Genomic DNA, 16316 nt, shown 5'->3' on the forward strand with positions numbered 1-16316 from the left:
AGTGAGGTCTCACAATTCTGTCAGAGGTTGTTTCCAAGTTTTGGCAGACCACTATAAAGCAGTCTTTTAAGAAATAAACAAGAATGAGAGGTTCTTGCAATTTCTTTTTATTTAACAGGCTTTTGCTAAGACATTGCTTGGAACAGCATTCTACACAATGGGGAAGGCAACAGGGAAAAAGGCTGTATATACCCCTCTATAGGCTAAGGAATGATTCGGGAAAACGAGACAGATGTTATCTATTATAGGATTTGTATCGTACCTAACAGGAAATAATTTTATTAATTCAAACACAAGAGTCTTCAAAATTGAATTAAACTCCTTGTATTTAAAGTTGAGAATTTAGTAAATCCTACAATTTCTGATACAGAAATGTAGTATAACAAAAAAATTTCTGTTTTTTTTTTTGTTATAGGTGAAGCAACTTGCAAAACCTTCCTGGAACATAAAACAGAAGAAATAATATTTAAAAGTAATATTATAATACCTCTTTATCTATCAAAGTGGCTTCATTCCACCATTCTCTCTTCTATGCTTAAATCTTGCATTCAACATTTGATAAACCAAAGTGTGTAGGAAGAAACAAGTGATTTTCGTAGTCATTACTCCCTGCAACGGGAATGCTAAGGTTCAAGTACATCTTCTTTAGGAGCATTGTGGGAACCAAAGAAGCACTTCAGGTTGTGTTCACCTTCCTGCTGATTCCATTTTGCTTGACTAAGGATTTCAGAGCAACCCCTATTCTGCAAGGGGTTCCTTTCCTCTGGGGTTGGAATGTCCCATCTGACCTTTGTTTCCTGAGGTTTAATGTGTCTCTTGATTTGAGATTTTTCTCTCTTAAAGGAAGTCCCATAAAATCTGCCATAGGACAATCCATTACACTATTTTACGTTGATAGACTTGGCTTGTACCCTCATATAGATAGTCATGGCACTGAAGAGAATGGAGGACTCCCCCAGGTTGCGTCCTTACAGAAACATTTGGAACAAGCCGAGAAAGACATTGTCCACTACATACCAACAGACAAAGAGGGCTTGGCTGTCATTGACTGGGAAGAATGGAGGCCTCTCTGGGAAAGAAACTGGAGACCTAAAGATATTTATAGGAACCGGTCTATTGCATTGGTTCAGAGTCAAAATCCACAACTTAGTACAGCAATGGCCACCAAAGAAGCCAAACAACAATTTGAAACGGCAGGAAGGATGTTCATGGAAGAGACTTTAAAACTGGGAAAATCAATTCGGCCAAAACACGTATGGGGTTATTATCTTTTTCCTGATTGTTACAATCATCGATATTTTGCACAGGTTTACAATGGGACTTGCTTTGAAATAGAACAGAAAAGAAATAACCAGCTAAACTGGTTGTGGAAAGAAAGCACTGCCCTTTTCCCATCCATTTATTTGCCTTCTCAACTCAAGTCTTCTCCACGAGCTAGACTCTTTGTCCGTAATCGTGTTCACGAAGCCATTCGGGTTTCTAAAGTACGTGATGTCACAAATCCACTTCCGATTTTTATATACACCCGTCCAGTTTTTACTAATAATCCTTCGCAGTTCCTCAGTGAGGTAAGTAAAATGACATAGTGCCCACAAATAGTGTTTCATAGAATTTAACATTTAAAAACTTTTTTCTGAGAGTTTATTTGAGCTAAACTGACAACATATGCCAAGAGCAAGATTTCAAATGCTCTGGAGAATAACAGTTTTACAGCCTTAATATCATTTTTGAAGGGAGTAAAATTTAGCTTTTAATATTTTTTAGGAATATGCACACAGGTGGTTCTGTGTTACTATATGATTGTAAAATAAAAATATATTTCATTTTAATGAAATCATATCTTAGCCACCATGGAAAATTAAATCGTATAGGCAATATATTAATTTTTCTTTCATGGGCCTGTTCTCCAGTCAGTAGAAATAATTAAAATAATAGAAATACTTGTGTTTTTGTTAGAGTAGGGCAGTGGGTGTGAAAGATGGAAATAAATAGTAGGGAAAACAAAAGAAGAATAGCATTTCATAATACGTGAAAAATATGTGCAATTTAAATTTTTATTGTTAGGTCAACATTCTTAGCTTTGATGTGACTGTCCTATATATAACACTTTCATTTTATTTCTATCTGCTAACTGTTTCTATCACATTTGCCAGATTGACCTTGTGCATACGATTGGTGAAACTATTTCTCTAGGTGCCTCCGGAATGTTAATATGGGGAAGCCTCAATGTCAGCCAAAATGTGGTAAGTTGAATTGATAAGACCTAGTGAAAATATTTTTACTTTCAATGTTTTTGAGGCGTGTTGTGGTATTGAATTAAAAAACAGATACAATACTTGGCACAGAGTAGGAGGTGCTCAATTAACACTGGTTGAATCTGTCTTTCATTTGTGAGGTTATTTTTTCAGGCAGAAAATACTGTACTTGGTTTTTAGTGAGAAAATTGGAATTCAGTAAGATTAATGGAAATTCTCTAGGCTATGTGGTAGTGAGTAGTTCTATGACACAGTGTCTAGTGCAGCAGTTCTCAACCTGTCGGTTGGAACCCCGGTGGGGGTCGAACGACCAAAACACAGGGTCGCCTAAAGCCATCGGAAAATACGTATTTCCAATAGCTTTAGCCACTGAGAAGCCGTGCTACCATCTGCAGCAGCGCTATTCAGCTTGAACGCACACCGTTATGGACGTGTGTTCCAAACTGAATGTCTGTGGTCATGCGCAGACGTGATTGCATCATCCAACCGGGGGCCTAAGGGGCGGGGGAAGCGGGAGGAACACTCCACAGTCCATAGCAGCACGGCTGCTCATCCATAACAGCGCATTACGTGTCTCCGGCGCTTGCTGACGTCATCAGTGGGCGGGTGCAGTAAGCGCCGGAGGACAGAAGCCTAGGAGGGGTAGAGGCAATGAGAATACATAATGCATATCAGGTATTTACATTCCAAATCATAATTGTAGAAAAATTACAGTTATGAAGTAGCCACCAAAATTATTTTTTGGTTTGGGGTCACCGCAACATGAGGAACTGTATTGTGGGGTCACGGCATTAGAAAGGTTAAGAATCACTGGTCTAGTGTTTTCTTTCTATTACACCATGCTGTGGTTCTTTTCAGAAGAGATCCAATGAGTTCATGTGCATTCATTCATTTGTTCTTTGAGTCAGTCAATAACTGTTCATTAAGTATTTATTTATGCATTTAGTCCTTCAGTGACAGCTTATGCATGGGTAAGCAAGCAGTGTCCATGGGCCAGATCTGGCCTACTCTTTGCTATTTTCTGTACAGTTTATGAGCTAAGAATGATTTTTACATTTTTAAATGGATTAAAAAAAAACAAAAAAAGAATGGTATTTCATAATACATGAAAATTATGTTGATTTTAAGGTCAGTGTCTATCAGTAAAATTTTGTTGGAACATAGTCAACCTCATTCATGTAGGTGTCTGCCACTGCTTTTTGCCTTACAAAGGAATAACTGAGACTATATCATCCAAAATCCCCAAACATTTACTGTACATCCCTCTACAGAAAAAAATTCCCAACCCTTGGTTTGTTGATTAAGTGCCGGTTAATTGTTTAGATGCTAGAAATGTAGCAGTAAACAAAGCAAAGTCCTTTAACCATGGACTTCCATTCTCACAAGTAGAAATACAACATGTACAGATATGTCAGGTAACTGACACACAGCTGCAGTGAAGAGCAGTGAAACAGTATAGAGAGGATGGAGAGTGATGGAGTGGTGTTAAGACAAGGTCATCATAGGAGGCCTCTCTGATGAAGTTCTGTTGGGTAAGAGACTAAATGAAATAAGGGACCAAGTCTCTGGATACCTGAGGATGGTAAGTGCGATAGCTTTAAGGCTGGAATGCGTTTGTAAAGAAAGAACATGAAGGTCAATGTGATTGGAGTGTAGTGAGCAAGGACGAGTGTGGTAAAAGAGGATGTGGTCAGTGAAGTAGTAGAGGATCTAATGTTGGCCTTCAGAGGCCATGATGGGCTTTTACCCTGAGAAGGAAAGCTATTAGAAAGTTGAGCAGAAGAGTGCAATTTCTAATAAACATTTCAGGAGATTGACATCTGAGTTGAGAGTAGATTTCAGAGGGGAAAGTGTGAGCAGGGGAGGAGGCTGTTGATGGCATGGACTATACAGGTGTTTGGGTTTTGAATATAACCCAACAGTAGAACTGAGAGTATTGGCTGTGGCATTGGGTGAGCGGGTAGGTAAGAGAAGTGTTGAAGAAGACTCTGAGGTTTGAAGGAGTTCTCTCTGAGATGGGAAAGACTTTAGGAGCATTATGGTGAGGCTGGGGAGAGAATAAAATGGGATGGGGAAGTGTGTGAGCAATTGGGAGTTACTTTAAAAAAAATATTAGTAAGTGACTCAAAGCTTCTGTAAGGGAAAGGAAAGGGAAGTCTTCTTTATTTTCCACAGGTTATATTTAGTAGTGTCTTTTTGTGTTTGTGTGTGTGTGTGACCCAGACAGAGAAAGAGACAGAGAGAAAGACAGATAGGAACAGACAGATAGGAAGGGAGAGAGATGAGAAGCATCAATTCTTTGTTGTAGCATCTTAGTTGTTCGTTGACTGCTTTGTCATATGTGCCTTGACTGGGGAGCTATAGCAGAGCGAGTGGGCCCTTGCTTGCTTAAGCCAACAACCTTGGGCTCAAGCCAGCGACCTTGGGTTTCAAGCCAATGACCTTTGGGCTTAAGTCAGGGACCACAGGGTCATCATGTTTATGATCCCACACTCAAGCTAGCGACTCCACGTTCAAACTGGTGAGCCAGCACTCAAGCTGGCGACCTGGGAATTTCGAACTTGGGTCCTCTGCATCCCAGTCCAATGCTCTATCTATTGTACCATCTCCTGGTCAGGCTAGTAGTAATTATTTTAAGTAAGATTTTACTTAATGTTTTATGAGGAAAAATATCTGTTTTCATCTGTAGAGTACAGATTTCATTTATTTTTTTCTAATGCATTTTCCTGAATTCAAAAAGCCATTAATATAATGGCCTAATCATTTTCTCTCTTTCTTTATTTTCATCCCTGTTTAATTTTTCATGTCAGGGTTTCTCTCCCAACTCTTTAATCCTCTTGGTCTTAAAGCAAGAGTAAAACTGTCACATGGACATTACTGGATCGAAGCTGAACTGTTTCCTCTCTGATGGATGTGGAAATACTAGTGATGTAGGTGCTATGTCTAATAAAGTTCATGGCCCAAAAATCTTCTCTTAGGACACACAGAGAAGTGACTGTACTCTAAGATCAGAAGAGACCTTTTGACCCATTGTCCATAAAGGAACTAACCATATATACTGGGGAACAAAATTTTTGTTGCATCCACAAAAACACTCGTTCTTACCTAATTCAAGTATGCTGATCTCAAATCTGACATTTGTTTTTCTCTGTAAGCTACATTTACAATTCAAGATTTTAGGTTTTCATTTTATTGTAAAATTTTCAACATTTAGTTTAATATAATGAAGTAGAATGTCTTCTTGGGCATCATGTTTGTGAAAATATAATAATTTATATAATGCAGTAAATATACTAATACACTAAAAGATATGATTGCATAAGAATTTGTCTACAATTCAAAATAGAACATATTAAAACATTTATTTTAATCATAAAATTTGCACAAAACTTATTTAAATTTTATTCAGGCAAAAATTTGTGTTTGTAGCTCTTGCATTTGTGTACTTGTTGAGGACAATCTCGTTTGATGCTCCAGCAGTAGTCTGCCATTGTTTAGAGCTGTCAAGAAATAGCTGCCATTCTGTTGGACTCTAAGTGGTAACACCTAGCTGGCTGAGAAGACTATTGATATCATGACAGTAAACAAAGTGTTTGTCTTCGAAAAAAGGTCCACAAAAATTGTTTACACTTCTGAAATGGTATACTTTAGTTGACCGGAGAAGTACATTCTTTTCTTGAAGCCTGTAGGCTAATAACTTAGCTGCTTCCTTTGATAGTCTCAAATCTCTTACTAAGTCATTCAATTCGGGTTGGCTAAACTGCTGAGGGGTTAATGACTGCTTGGCATCAGAAGAAGACCCTTTAGGTTCTACAACCATTTCCTCATGCATGTTATTAAAATACACTTGATCACCATGTTCACTTTCTTCATTCTTAGAAGAAATAAAACCACTGAACACTGGAACTGGGACTGTCTCAGAGTGTGGGATAGGTCGTATTGCTGAAGGAATATTAGCATATGCAATCATATGCCGTTTTTTTCTTGCCAATGCCCTTTGTATGAATCAGACAGAAATAACAGTCACTGCTGTCATCCTTAGGTTTATGCCAAACCATGGGAATACCAAAAGGCATTCCTTTGCAGTTCCCTTTTGTCCAGTCATGAAGCATTTTCTCACAATTATGACACACAATATGACGAGCCTAATTCTTGTCTTGATCATCAAGAGGAACTTGAAAATAGGTAATATATGCACGTGTCACAAATGATAAAATATTGTGCCTTTGACGGTGAAGTGTGTAACAGCCACATATATAACAGAAGGTGTCAGTACTATTCTTACATTTATGCCTACTCGAAGAAGCCATGATTCAATCTTAAAACAAAATAAGAGGCTGTTTTTATCAGATAATAATTTTTTACACTTAAAAACAATTACAATTATGTAAAAGTGATGTTTGTAAAACATTAATTGCCTTGTGGTTATGTTCAATCCAAGAGTCATTGCCCTTTAACTCCAATTTAAAAACCAATGCATGCCATTAACTGTTAACAAAAAGAAATTAAAATTGCATAAAAGCTAGAACATGCACCAAAAAACGGATTTCAGATTTGGAATCAGTGATGCAGATATATATAAAAACAGTTCTAAAACCTCATGCAACAGAAAATGAAAAAAAAATTGTTCCCCAGTGTATTTACTTCATTTATAAAAGTACCTAACAGATGTCACCTTTGTGCAGTCCTTTCCAGGCAATCTGAGACTTTCTGCCTATTTGGTAGAATGCGATTGTCTCTGGTTTGATCACCAATAAAGAGAAATAACATAAAATATAAATTCAAAGAAAGATTTATATGTTCCTTTTGCAAAATCTTTCATATGTCAGAGAATTATTTAGAAATTATAATCCACCTAAATGTAGTCTTAATTTGCATTAGTTGTATTCCCAGATCTATAAACTCTGCTCAAGAGTTTTATGATGGGTCATGATAGGCTATTTATAGATTTTTTTTTTTTTTTTTGCATTTTTCTGAAGCTGGAAACAGGGAGAGACAGTCAGAGAGACTCCCGCATGCGCCCGAGCGGGATCCACCCAGTACGCCCACCATGGGGCGACGCTCTGCCCACCAGGGGCTGATGCTCTGCCCATCCTGGGCGTCGCCATGTTGCAACCAGAGCCACTCTAGCGCCTGAGGCAGAGGCCACAGAGCCATCCCCAGCGCCCGGGCCATCTTTGCTCCAATGGAGCCTTGGCTGCGGGAGGGGAAGAGAGAGAGAGAGGAAGGGGGGGGGTGTGGAGAGGCAAATGGGCGCTTCTCCTATGTGCCCTGGCTGGGAATCAATCCCGGGTCCCCCACACGCCAGGCCGATGCTCTACCGCTGAGCCAACCGGCCAGGGCCTTTTTTTTTGTTTGTTTGTTTTTGTTTTTGTATTTTTCTGAAGCTGGAAACAGGGAGAGACAGTCAGACTCCCGCATGCACCCGACCGGGATCCATCCGGCATGCCCACCAGGGGGCTACGCTCTGCCCACCGGGGGCGTAGCTCTGTAGTGACCAGAGCCACTCCAGTGCCTGGGGCAGAGGCCAAGGAGCCATCCCCAGCGCCCGGGCCATCTTTGCTCCAATGGAGCCTCGCTGCGGGAGGGGAAGAGAGAGACAGAGAGGAAGGAGAGGGGGAGGGGTGGAGAAGCAGATAGGCGCTTCTCCTGTGTGCCCTGGCCGGGAATCGAACCTGGGACTTCTGCATGCCAGGCCGACGCTCTACCACTGAGCCAACCGGCCAGGGCTGTACTACTTCTTTTTATTCTTTTTAAAAGAACTGAGAATCCATCCTTGCTCTGATAAGAAATGAATCAGGCATTCCCCAATTTGTAGGACAATGTGACATACTAGTTAATTGTCACACTTTATTTTTACTTCCTTAGACTCCCTTTTTTCTATCAAGACTCTCAGAGCGTCTTCAGTATTATTCATACATTGACAATCATTCAACTTTAATATGACTCTTTTCTATTTAATGATGTTGCCTTGTAATTGTCTCCTGTGGACTCTGTTCTATATATTTCTGCTACCTTTCCCAATTTATAATCATTATGAATGCTAATTCTATTATTACTTCCTTGCTTTTTCTATGTCCCTTGTAATCAATAGTCATGAATTATTTGTCATTTTTCCTGAGAGTCATTTTCAAGTTGGGAAATTGGTGTTTGCAAATTTAGTTTCAAGGACTAGAACTGACTTAAAGCAATTGCTATCAAATGTAAGCCAAGTATTTCTCTCCATTTCATCTTCTTAGATCCATTGTTATGGTATTGCCAGCTTCTATTGGTCCCAACACATGAAACCTGGTTGTTAAATATTCACAAATTTTGTGAACTGTTGTTCCACACAGCCATTATGAAAAGTTAAATTATAAAAACTTAAAATAAGTTGTGTTTAAAACACTGAATTAATACTTACAAATCTATCTATTATTTCATTTCTTGTGGTTATTCACATCTATTGTACCTATGGGTGGAACTATCAATATTATGTAATGATATGCTACTCTACATCTTACTACTATTCTGTGTAATGGTGAGATACTTGATCTTCAGTTCTGCATTCAGTGATGTCATGTTTTAGGAGTATTTACAACATGGCTATTGACAAACCAGACCTTATCTTTAAAAAGCCAGTTTCAGATCTTTCCAAAAGACTACACACCGTGTAGACTAATGAGTCTCAAACCATTTTCATGTTTTCATGCTTACTTTGCCTAGCTCTTGTCTCTGTGGAGAATTGCAATGTCATCTGATCTTAGTATAAATTGTCATAAGTTTTTGGCACTGAAAATACAGTGTTGAAGAATATTGACAAAGTCTCTGCACTCATGGAATTTATGTTAGATTTAGAGGTATAGAAACAATACACACCCAAGAAAAATGTTTGATGTAATATGTGCAATGCAAAGAATTTACAAAGATGTGAGAAAGTAGAGAGAAAAGGTGTCTGAGAAGGGCATTGTCTAATTAAGACTGCGATCTAAAAGGCAAGATGGAATGAACCATGTAAGAAATTAGAAGGAAGAACATTCCAGACAGAGAGAACAGTAAGGACAATTTGAAACAAAATGGTCATGCTTGTGAAACAGCTAGTGCACCTCACAGTGGGTGGGAGTCTACAAGAGGAAGGCAGGGTTCTACCATGTCAGTCTACATACAAGTTGATGATAACTTGAATTTTATTCTAAACACTATGCAAAGCTATTAGGGGGTTAAGAAGAGGTTTTCTATTGCTGCCATAAAAATTACCAAAACTTAGTGGTTTAAACAACAAACTTATTATCTTAGAGTTCTCTAGATCAGAAGTCCAATATGGGTCTCAAGAGGCTAAAGTCAAGATGTCAGCAGGGTTCCCTTACTTTCCAGGGGAGGATCCTTGCACATTTGGGTTGTTGGCAGAAATAGTTTCCTCTTGGCTGTAGCAACGAGATCTCTATTTTCTTGCAGCTTCTAGAGATCATTATATTTTTAGCTATATTTATATTTAAGAAGGCCAGGACATTTCTCTGTCCTCAAAGCCAGCAATGCTGGGTTGAGCCTCTTTTACCTTTGAATTTTTCCTTTTTCTTCCATCTATTTTTTTATTTTATCCCAGCTGGAAAAGTTTCTTTTTATTTATTTATTTATTTTTAATTAACTGAGAGGTGGGGAGGCAAAGACAGACTCCTGAATGCACCCGACTGGGATCCACCTGGAAAGCCCCTGCCGGGTGATGCTCTGTCCATCTGGGGCTGCTGCTCTGTTGCTCAGCAACTGAGTTATTTTAGTGCCTGAGGTGAGGCCATGGAGTCATGACCTGGGGGGCCAATTCACTTGAACCATTTGAGCCATGGCTGTGGGAAGGAGAGAGAGAGAGAAAAAGAAAAAGGAGGGATGGTCGCTTCTCCTGTGTGCCCTGATCAGGATTCAAACCCAGGACTTCCACATGCCAGGCCAACACTCTACTAACTGGCCAGGGCCAGAAAAGTTTCTACATACAGTATTTAAAAACTCATGCTTAGATTGTGATCATCCAGATAATTTAGGATAATCTCCCCCACTTGAAGGTCCATGCCCTTAACCATATATGTAAAGCCCCTTTTGCCATGTAAGGTAGCCTAGTCACAGGTTCCAGGAGATTAGGGTATGGACATGCTTGAAAGGTCCTTATTCTACATACCATCGATGGCATTATTCCAAGGCAGGTGGAAACTGCCAAGATTCCCTGACTTGTTTGTTGACTTCCCGCCACCAGTTCCTTCAATCTGCTGAAGGACTAGCACACTGAGCTCACTCGATGATATTGTTGTTCATGAAAGAAAATGCCTTTCTTCTATAAAACAGTGTCCCAGTTTTAGATTGCACTACTCAAGATGAATCATTTTAGTTACTCATCATTCATACTTTGCCAAGTAAGTATACTTGAAAAAGAGCTGTTATAAATTCACCCATAACCTGAACTATACATAACACTTAATACAAAGTATCTATATTCAGTTGTACCTGCTTACTGTTTTGAGCTAGCAATTTAAAAACCACAAAACCACTTTTTCCAATTCTGTTTAAACTTATCTGACAAATGTGTAATATGTATAGCATTTATTTTTAATTACTCTCTCTCTCTCTCTTTTTTTTAAGTTAAAGAAAGGGAGATAGGGAGACAGACTCCTGCATGCACCCCAACCAGTCTTCACCTGGTAACTCCCATCTGGGGCTGATGTTCAAATCAACTGAGCTATTTTCAGGCCCCAGGGCCGATGCTCAAACCAATTGAGCCACACTGGCTGCAGGATAGGAAGAGAGAAAGAAAAGAGAGAGGGAAGGGGAGAGAAGAGATGGTTGCATCTCATGTGGGCCCTGACTGGAATTGAACCTGGGAAGTCCACATGCTGGGCCAACGCTCCATCCACTGAGCCAACTGTCCAGGGCCTATTTTTAATTTCTTGAGGGGGTAACTAATTATATGTTGGGCCCTGTGTTCTATACTTTTATATACTTTGTACCTTTTTTATCTTCACAACATCTATCTTTATTTTTAATGAAGCAAAAGCACAGGCAGGTTAATTAATTTTCTCAAGGTCACTCAGATAAGAAATAATACTTAGAAAACTTGAGGGAGTCCCAAGTTCACACAGCTAGTTATTAATGGAACTAGGATTCCAATCCAGTCAAGGCAGATGGATCGCAGAGACCATTCTGTTCTTGCCCGCCCCCCCCCCCCCATTACTTCAGGAATTATTGAGGAAGACCACAGCTACAGTTTGTTAAGCCTCAACCAGTCAATAACTTCAGTGGCATTAAATAGCATGCAAAACCTACAAATACTATAAAAACTAGATTAACCTTGCTTGTTAAGGTAAAAAAGAAAAGATTTTCTAACTCTTGCTGGGTCTGTTCTTTTCATCCCTCCTTCGCAATTCCCTATCGTGGTGCATTAATTCACATAGGAATTAACTTAGATCTCGATGTGCTGACCTTCTTATAATTTTACAGGACAGCTGCATGACAATGCAAAATTACCTGCAGAGAACACTGAATCTTTACTTGATCAATGTCACTCTAGCAGCGAAAATGTGTAACCAGCTGTTGTGCAAGGAGCAAGGATATTGCACGAGGAAAACCTGGAATTCACATGACTATCTTCACCTGAACCCAATGAATTTTAAAATTAAATTTAAAGATGGAAAATACACACTAGAAGGGAAACCCTCACTTCCAGACCTGAAAGAACTTGATGACAAATTTGATTGCAGCTGTTATTCCAACACCAGCTGTCAGAAAACATTTAATGCAAAAGGCTCTCACGAAGTTCATGTGTGTTTTGGTGATAGTGTTTGTATAAATGCCACTATAAAATCAGAAAGCAACGTATTCCATTCAAGTACAGGTTTAATGCTCCTTTTATCGTTTTTAATTGTTTTGGAAGACGAATGCTATGGTATGCAAACAAGACTCTGAAGGGTTCAGAGAAGAATTTTGAGGGTGTCTTGAAAGAGATAATGTGCCTATGGTTTTGAAGACTGAACAACAGCTAAATAGTGTGGGAACATGAGACAGAAGAAACTTCAGGAAGATGGAACATTGAGTGTGATTTTTTAGAGTGGTATATAGCAAATGATGGCCAAATAAAGGTGCTCTCCAACCTCTTGATTTGCTCTATTCTTTTTTTCCATGCGCTTATGTCATGACATGATTTTACTCCCCATCACCTCTCTATAATATAAGCATCATAAGGACAGGTATTTGCTGTGTTTTGTTTATTGCTATCTTCATAGTGTGAAGAATAGTATCTGAGACTTAGCGGGTGCCCATAAAATATTTGCTGAATAAATAAAAGCCAATAGGGAGCTACTAAAAAATTATAAGTGGAGTTGGGATGACCACTTTGCACACACTCGATCCTCTGGGACCAACGCTGCCCTTTTCCTTAGCTCTGTTCTTCACCTGCCACTCCAATTATGATCCTACTGTCAAAGCCATCTGTTCATAAGAAAGCCATGGAAAAAGAATTTGATAATGATCTGTAAAGAACACTTTCTATGGACTAGTTTACTTAGAATACATTAATGGCTGTCAGATGACCAGGATTTAGAACAAATGGAGGCAGCAAGGCAAATTGGAAAGGGAATAAATTTTGGAGTTGGATAATTATAAAAGCAAAATCCAGCTTCCAACATTTCTAGCTACATAAACCTGAGAGAAATTAACCTGACTCAGCTTCCATTGTAACAGAATGGAAATAATACCTACCTTTTAGGAATCTTGAGTAGATTAAATAGTATAATACATGGAAAGCATTTGGCCTTAGAAATAACAAGTTTCTGTGGAAGAAAGGATGGATATATTTTTATTGGATGTGGAAAGGTGTTTATATTGCTGTTGTGAGATGGAATGTCCAAACAGTAGACATCTGCCATGCAGACTTGGCCATAAATCTCGTAAGAGAAGAGGCCACTAAATAGTAAAAGAGACTTGGCAGGAATAGTTTATATAATATATGTAATATATAACCCTGTATTTGATTAGGTTTGCAGATGCAAAGTTTTATTTCCATTCAGATCAAATATTTTTGTCAAGAATCATGCTTACATCTCAGGTTCAAAGGGGATAATATAGTGTGCCAGTTCTTTAAGAGCTTGTGTAATGATGATGGTAATGAACATGAACACAGAATTTGAACATAGCATGTGGCATACACAAAAAGTGTAAGCATTGAAGAGCGCTAAGAACACAGGTTCATCCTGTTGATTCACATGAAGTACTAAAGAACGATTACCCATTCTTTTTTTTTTTTTTGACCTCTTGTATCAAAAACAAAAAAATAATTTATTTGCAAATATACTAAATTATTTGGTATCTTTTCAAGAAAACAAACAAACAAACAATAATGATGGTAACCCAAGGGAATCAGGAAATAGTGAGAGTTGGGGAAACTCATTTTAATCCTTCTTATATTATCCAAAAAATTTTTTAACCATATGCACGTATCATTGAAAAAATTTTTATAAATACTAAAAGTAGTTACTTGAGACACAGGCTAATGGGCCATTTTGTGTTTTTAATCTTTATTATATGCGGCTTAAGTATCTGTCGCCGATAGCTTATTGGTTGCTTGCGTAACTACTAGCCAATGGGGTGAAGTTGCCACGGCATTCAAATAGTCCCGCCTTCTGGCATGCCACCTCACAAACTGAGGTTAAAGATTGGAGCAATTATTATGCTGTTAAGAAATCTTAACACCAGAAGGGGTCTTTGCAATGGTACAAGACTAGAGGTTCTCCAATTGAAAAATAATGTCATAATAGCTAAGTCTTTGACTGGCTCCTCTAAAGGTGAAATACATGTCATTCCAAGAATTGATTTGGCTCCATCTCAAACAGGGTTGCCGTTTCAATTGAGACGTAGACAATTTCCTGTAAAACTTGCCTTTGCTATGACCATCAATAAGTCTTATGGCCAAACGCTGACTTGTTGGCATTTTTTTACCTGAGCCTGCATTTGAACATGGTCAACTTTATGTTGCCTGTTCAAGAGTTCGTGAAAGAACGGACGTAAAATTAAAAATAATTGATGGTCCTCTGCAAGGCGAGCTTAAAAATGATGGAGGGCCTTGGCCGGTTTGCTCAGTGGTAGAGCGTCGGCCTGTTGTGCAAGGGGTCCCGGGTTCGATTCCCAGCCAGGGCACACAGGAGAAGCGCCCATCTTCTTCTCCACCCCTCCCCCTCTCCTTCCTCTCTGTCTCTTCCCCTCCCACAGCGAGGCTCCATTGGAGCAAAGATGGCCCGGGCGCTGGGGATGGCTCCTTGGCCTCTGCCCCAGGAGCTGGAGTAGCTCTGGTCGCAACAGAGCGATGCCCCAGAGGGGCAGAGCATCGCCCCCTGGTGGGAGTGCCGGGTGGATACCGGTTGGGCGCATGCCGGAGTCTGTCTGACTGTCTCTCCTCGTTTCCAGCTTGTACCGAAGGGCTTGATGAATATCGGCAGCCAGCTGTCCCCGCCACCACTGCCCCTCCAGCTCCATGGGACCCGGCGGCGCGCCTGGCCAGACGCGGCAACTTCAGTCCGGAACTGCGGCCCTCACAGCCCCTGCCCCGCCGGCACGCGGGGGGCGCCGGCCCCGCTCATGCTGCAGACAGTCGGCCGCGAAGCGCCGGCCTCAGCTCGGGCCCAGCGCCGGGGCGCTCGCACCGCCCATTGTTAAAGGACTGGCAGGCCCGATTACCCATTCTTCATCAAACCTAGCATAACGACACAGATCGAAGTGTTCACTTGCATCTCCATTTCCTCATGGAGGCTCCTGTGTCTCTTAAAACTTATATTAAATTTATATGCTTTTCTTCTCTTCATCTGTCTGTATCAGTTTAATTTTCATACTCAGCCAGGAATCTGAAGAGGTTAAAGTGTTTTTTCTCCCCCACGACCCAAAGCCAGTTAGAATTATTCAAACCAGCCAATCCTAAACTGTTCAACCTGCCCTGCCTTGCCCTTCGCAAAAACAGTCCAATAAAGGCTGTGGCTGTGTGCTCTCCCCTCCCTCCTGCTTCTGCTTCCTGTCCCAAACTTGGTGCTCCTCACCTGGCCCTCCTTATTATCACTCAGGCACCTTTATAAATGAAGATTTATAGAACAAATACGGAGGCAGAAATGCTTTTCTCTTTTTGTTAACATCCTATTTCTCACCAGAATATTAATATTTTGAATTTTCCTGTAGTAAATTCAGAGCTTGACATGCTAGCTGAAATGAGCAATGTGAATTTCTTTTTAATTTTTAAATTTTATTTAGAAAATTAACTTTAATATGGTAACATTGATCAATAAGAATACATAGGTTTCAGGTGAGCATTTCTATAGCATTTTAACTGTTGATTATGTTGTATACCCATCACCCAAAGTCAAATTATTTTCTTTTCTTTTTTTAAGATTTTATTCAATTTTCAGAGAGGAGAGAGAGAGAGAGAGAGAGAGAGAGAGAGAGAGAGAGAGAAAGAGAGAAAGGGGAGGAGCAAGAAGCATCAACTCCCATATGTGCCTTGACCAGGCAAGCCCAGGTTATCGAACAGTCGACCTCAGCATTACAGGTCGATGCTTTATCCCACTGTGCCACCACAGGTCAGGCTTCAAATTATTTTCTATCACCTTATATTTGTCCCTTTTTACACCCTTCCCCCACCTCCTCTCTCACATCTCCTTCCCCCTGGTAACCAATTCACTTTTACCTATGTCCATGAGTCTCAGTTTTATATCCCACCTATGTATGAAATCATACAGTTCTTAGCTTTTTCTGATTTACTTGTTTCATTCAGTATAATGTTCTCAAGGTTCATCCATGTTGTCATAAACATCACTATGTCATCATTTTGTATTGCTGAGTAGTATTCCATTGCATATATGTACCACATCTTCTTTATCCAATCCTCTAACAAGGGACACTTTGGTTGTTGACATGTCTTGGCCACTGTGAATAATGCTGCAATGAAGTTAGGGGTTCATGTATCTTTACATACCAATGCTTTAGAGTTTTGGGGGTAGATACCCAGTAGAGGGATTGCTGGGTCATAAGGTAATTCTAGTCTTAATTTTTTGAGGCACCACTATA

The 16316-nt window shown here is 39.8% G+C and overlaps 1 protein-coding gene across 1 annotated transcript; it reads left to right on the forward strand.

Moving 5' to 3' along the window:
• Positions 1 to 620: 620 nt before the first annotated feature.
• On the forward strand, positions 621 to 14962 carry SPAM1 (sperm adhesion molecule 1). Its single transcript, XM_066254528.1, has 4 exons — positions 621 to 1568; positions 2154 to 2243; positions 11715 to 12159; positions 14673 to 14962. The coding sequence occupies exons 1-4, from the start codon at positions 621 to 623 to the stop codon at positions 14960 to 14962; spliced, it is 1773 nt and encodes a 590-aa protein (XP_066110625.1).
• Positions 14963 to 16316: the final 1354 nt, after the last annotated feature.

Source organism: Saccopteryx bilineata, chromosome 2 (assembly GCF_036850765.1).
Source record: "Saccopteryx bilineata isolate mSacBil1 chromosome 2, mSacBil1_pri_phased_curated, whole genome shotgun sequence".
Taxonomy (NCBI): domain Eukaryota; kingdom Metazoa; phylum Chordata; class Mammalia; order Chiroptera; family Emballonuridae; genus Saccopteryx; species Saccopteryx bilineata.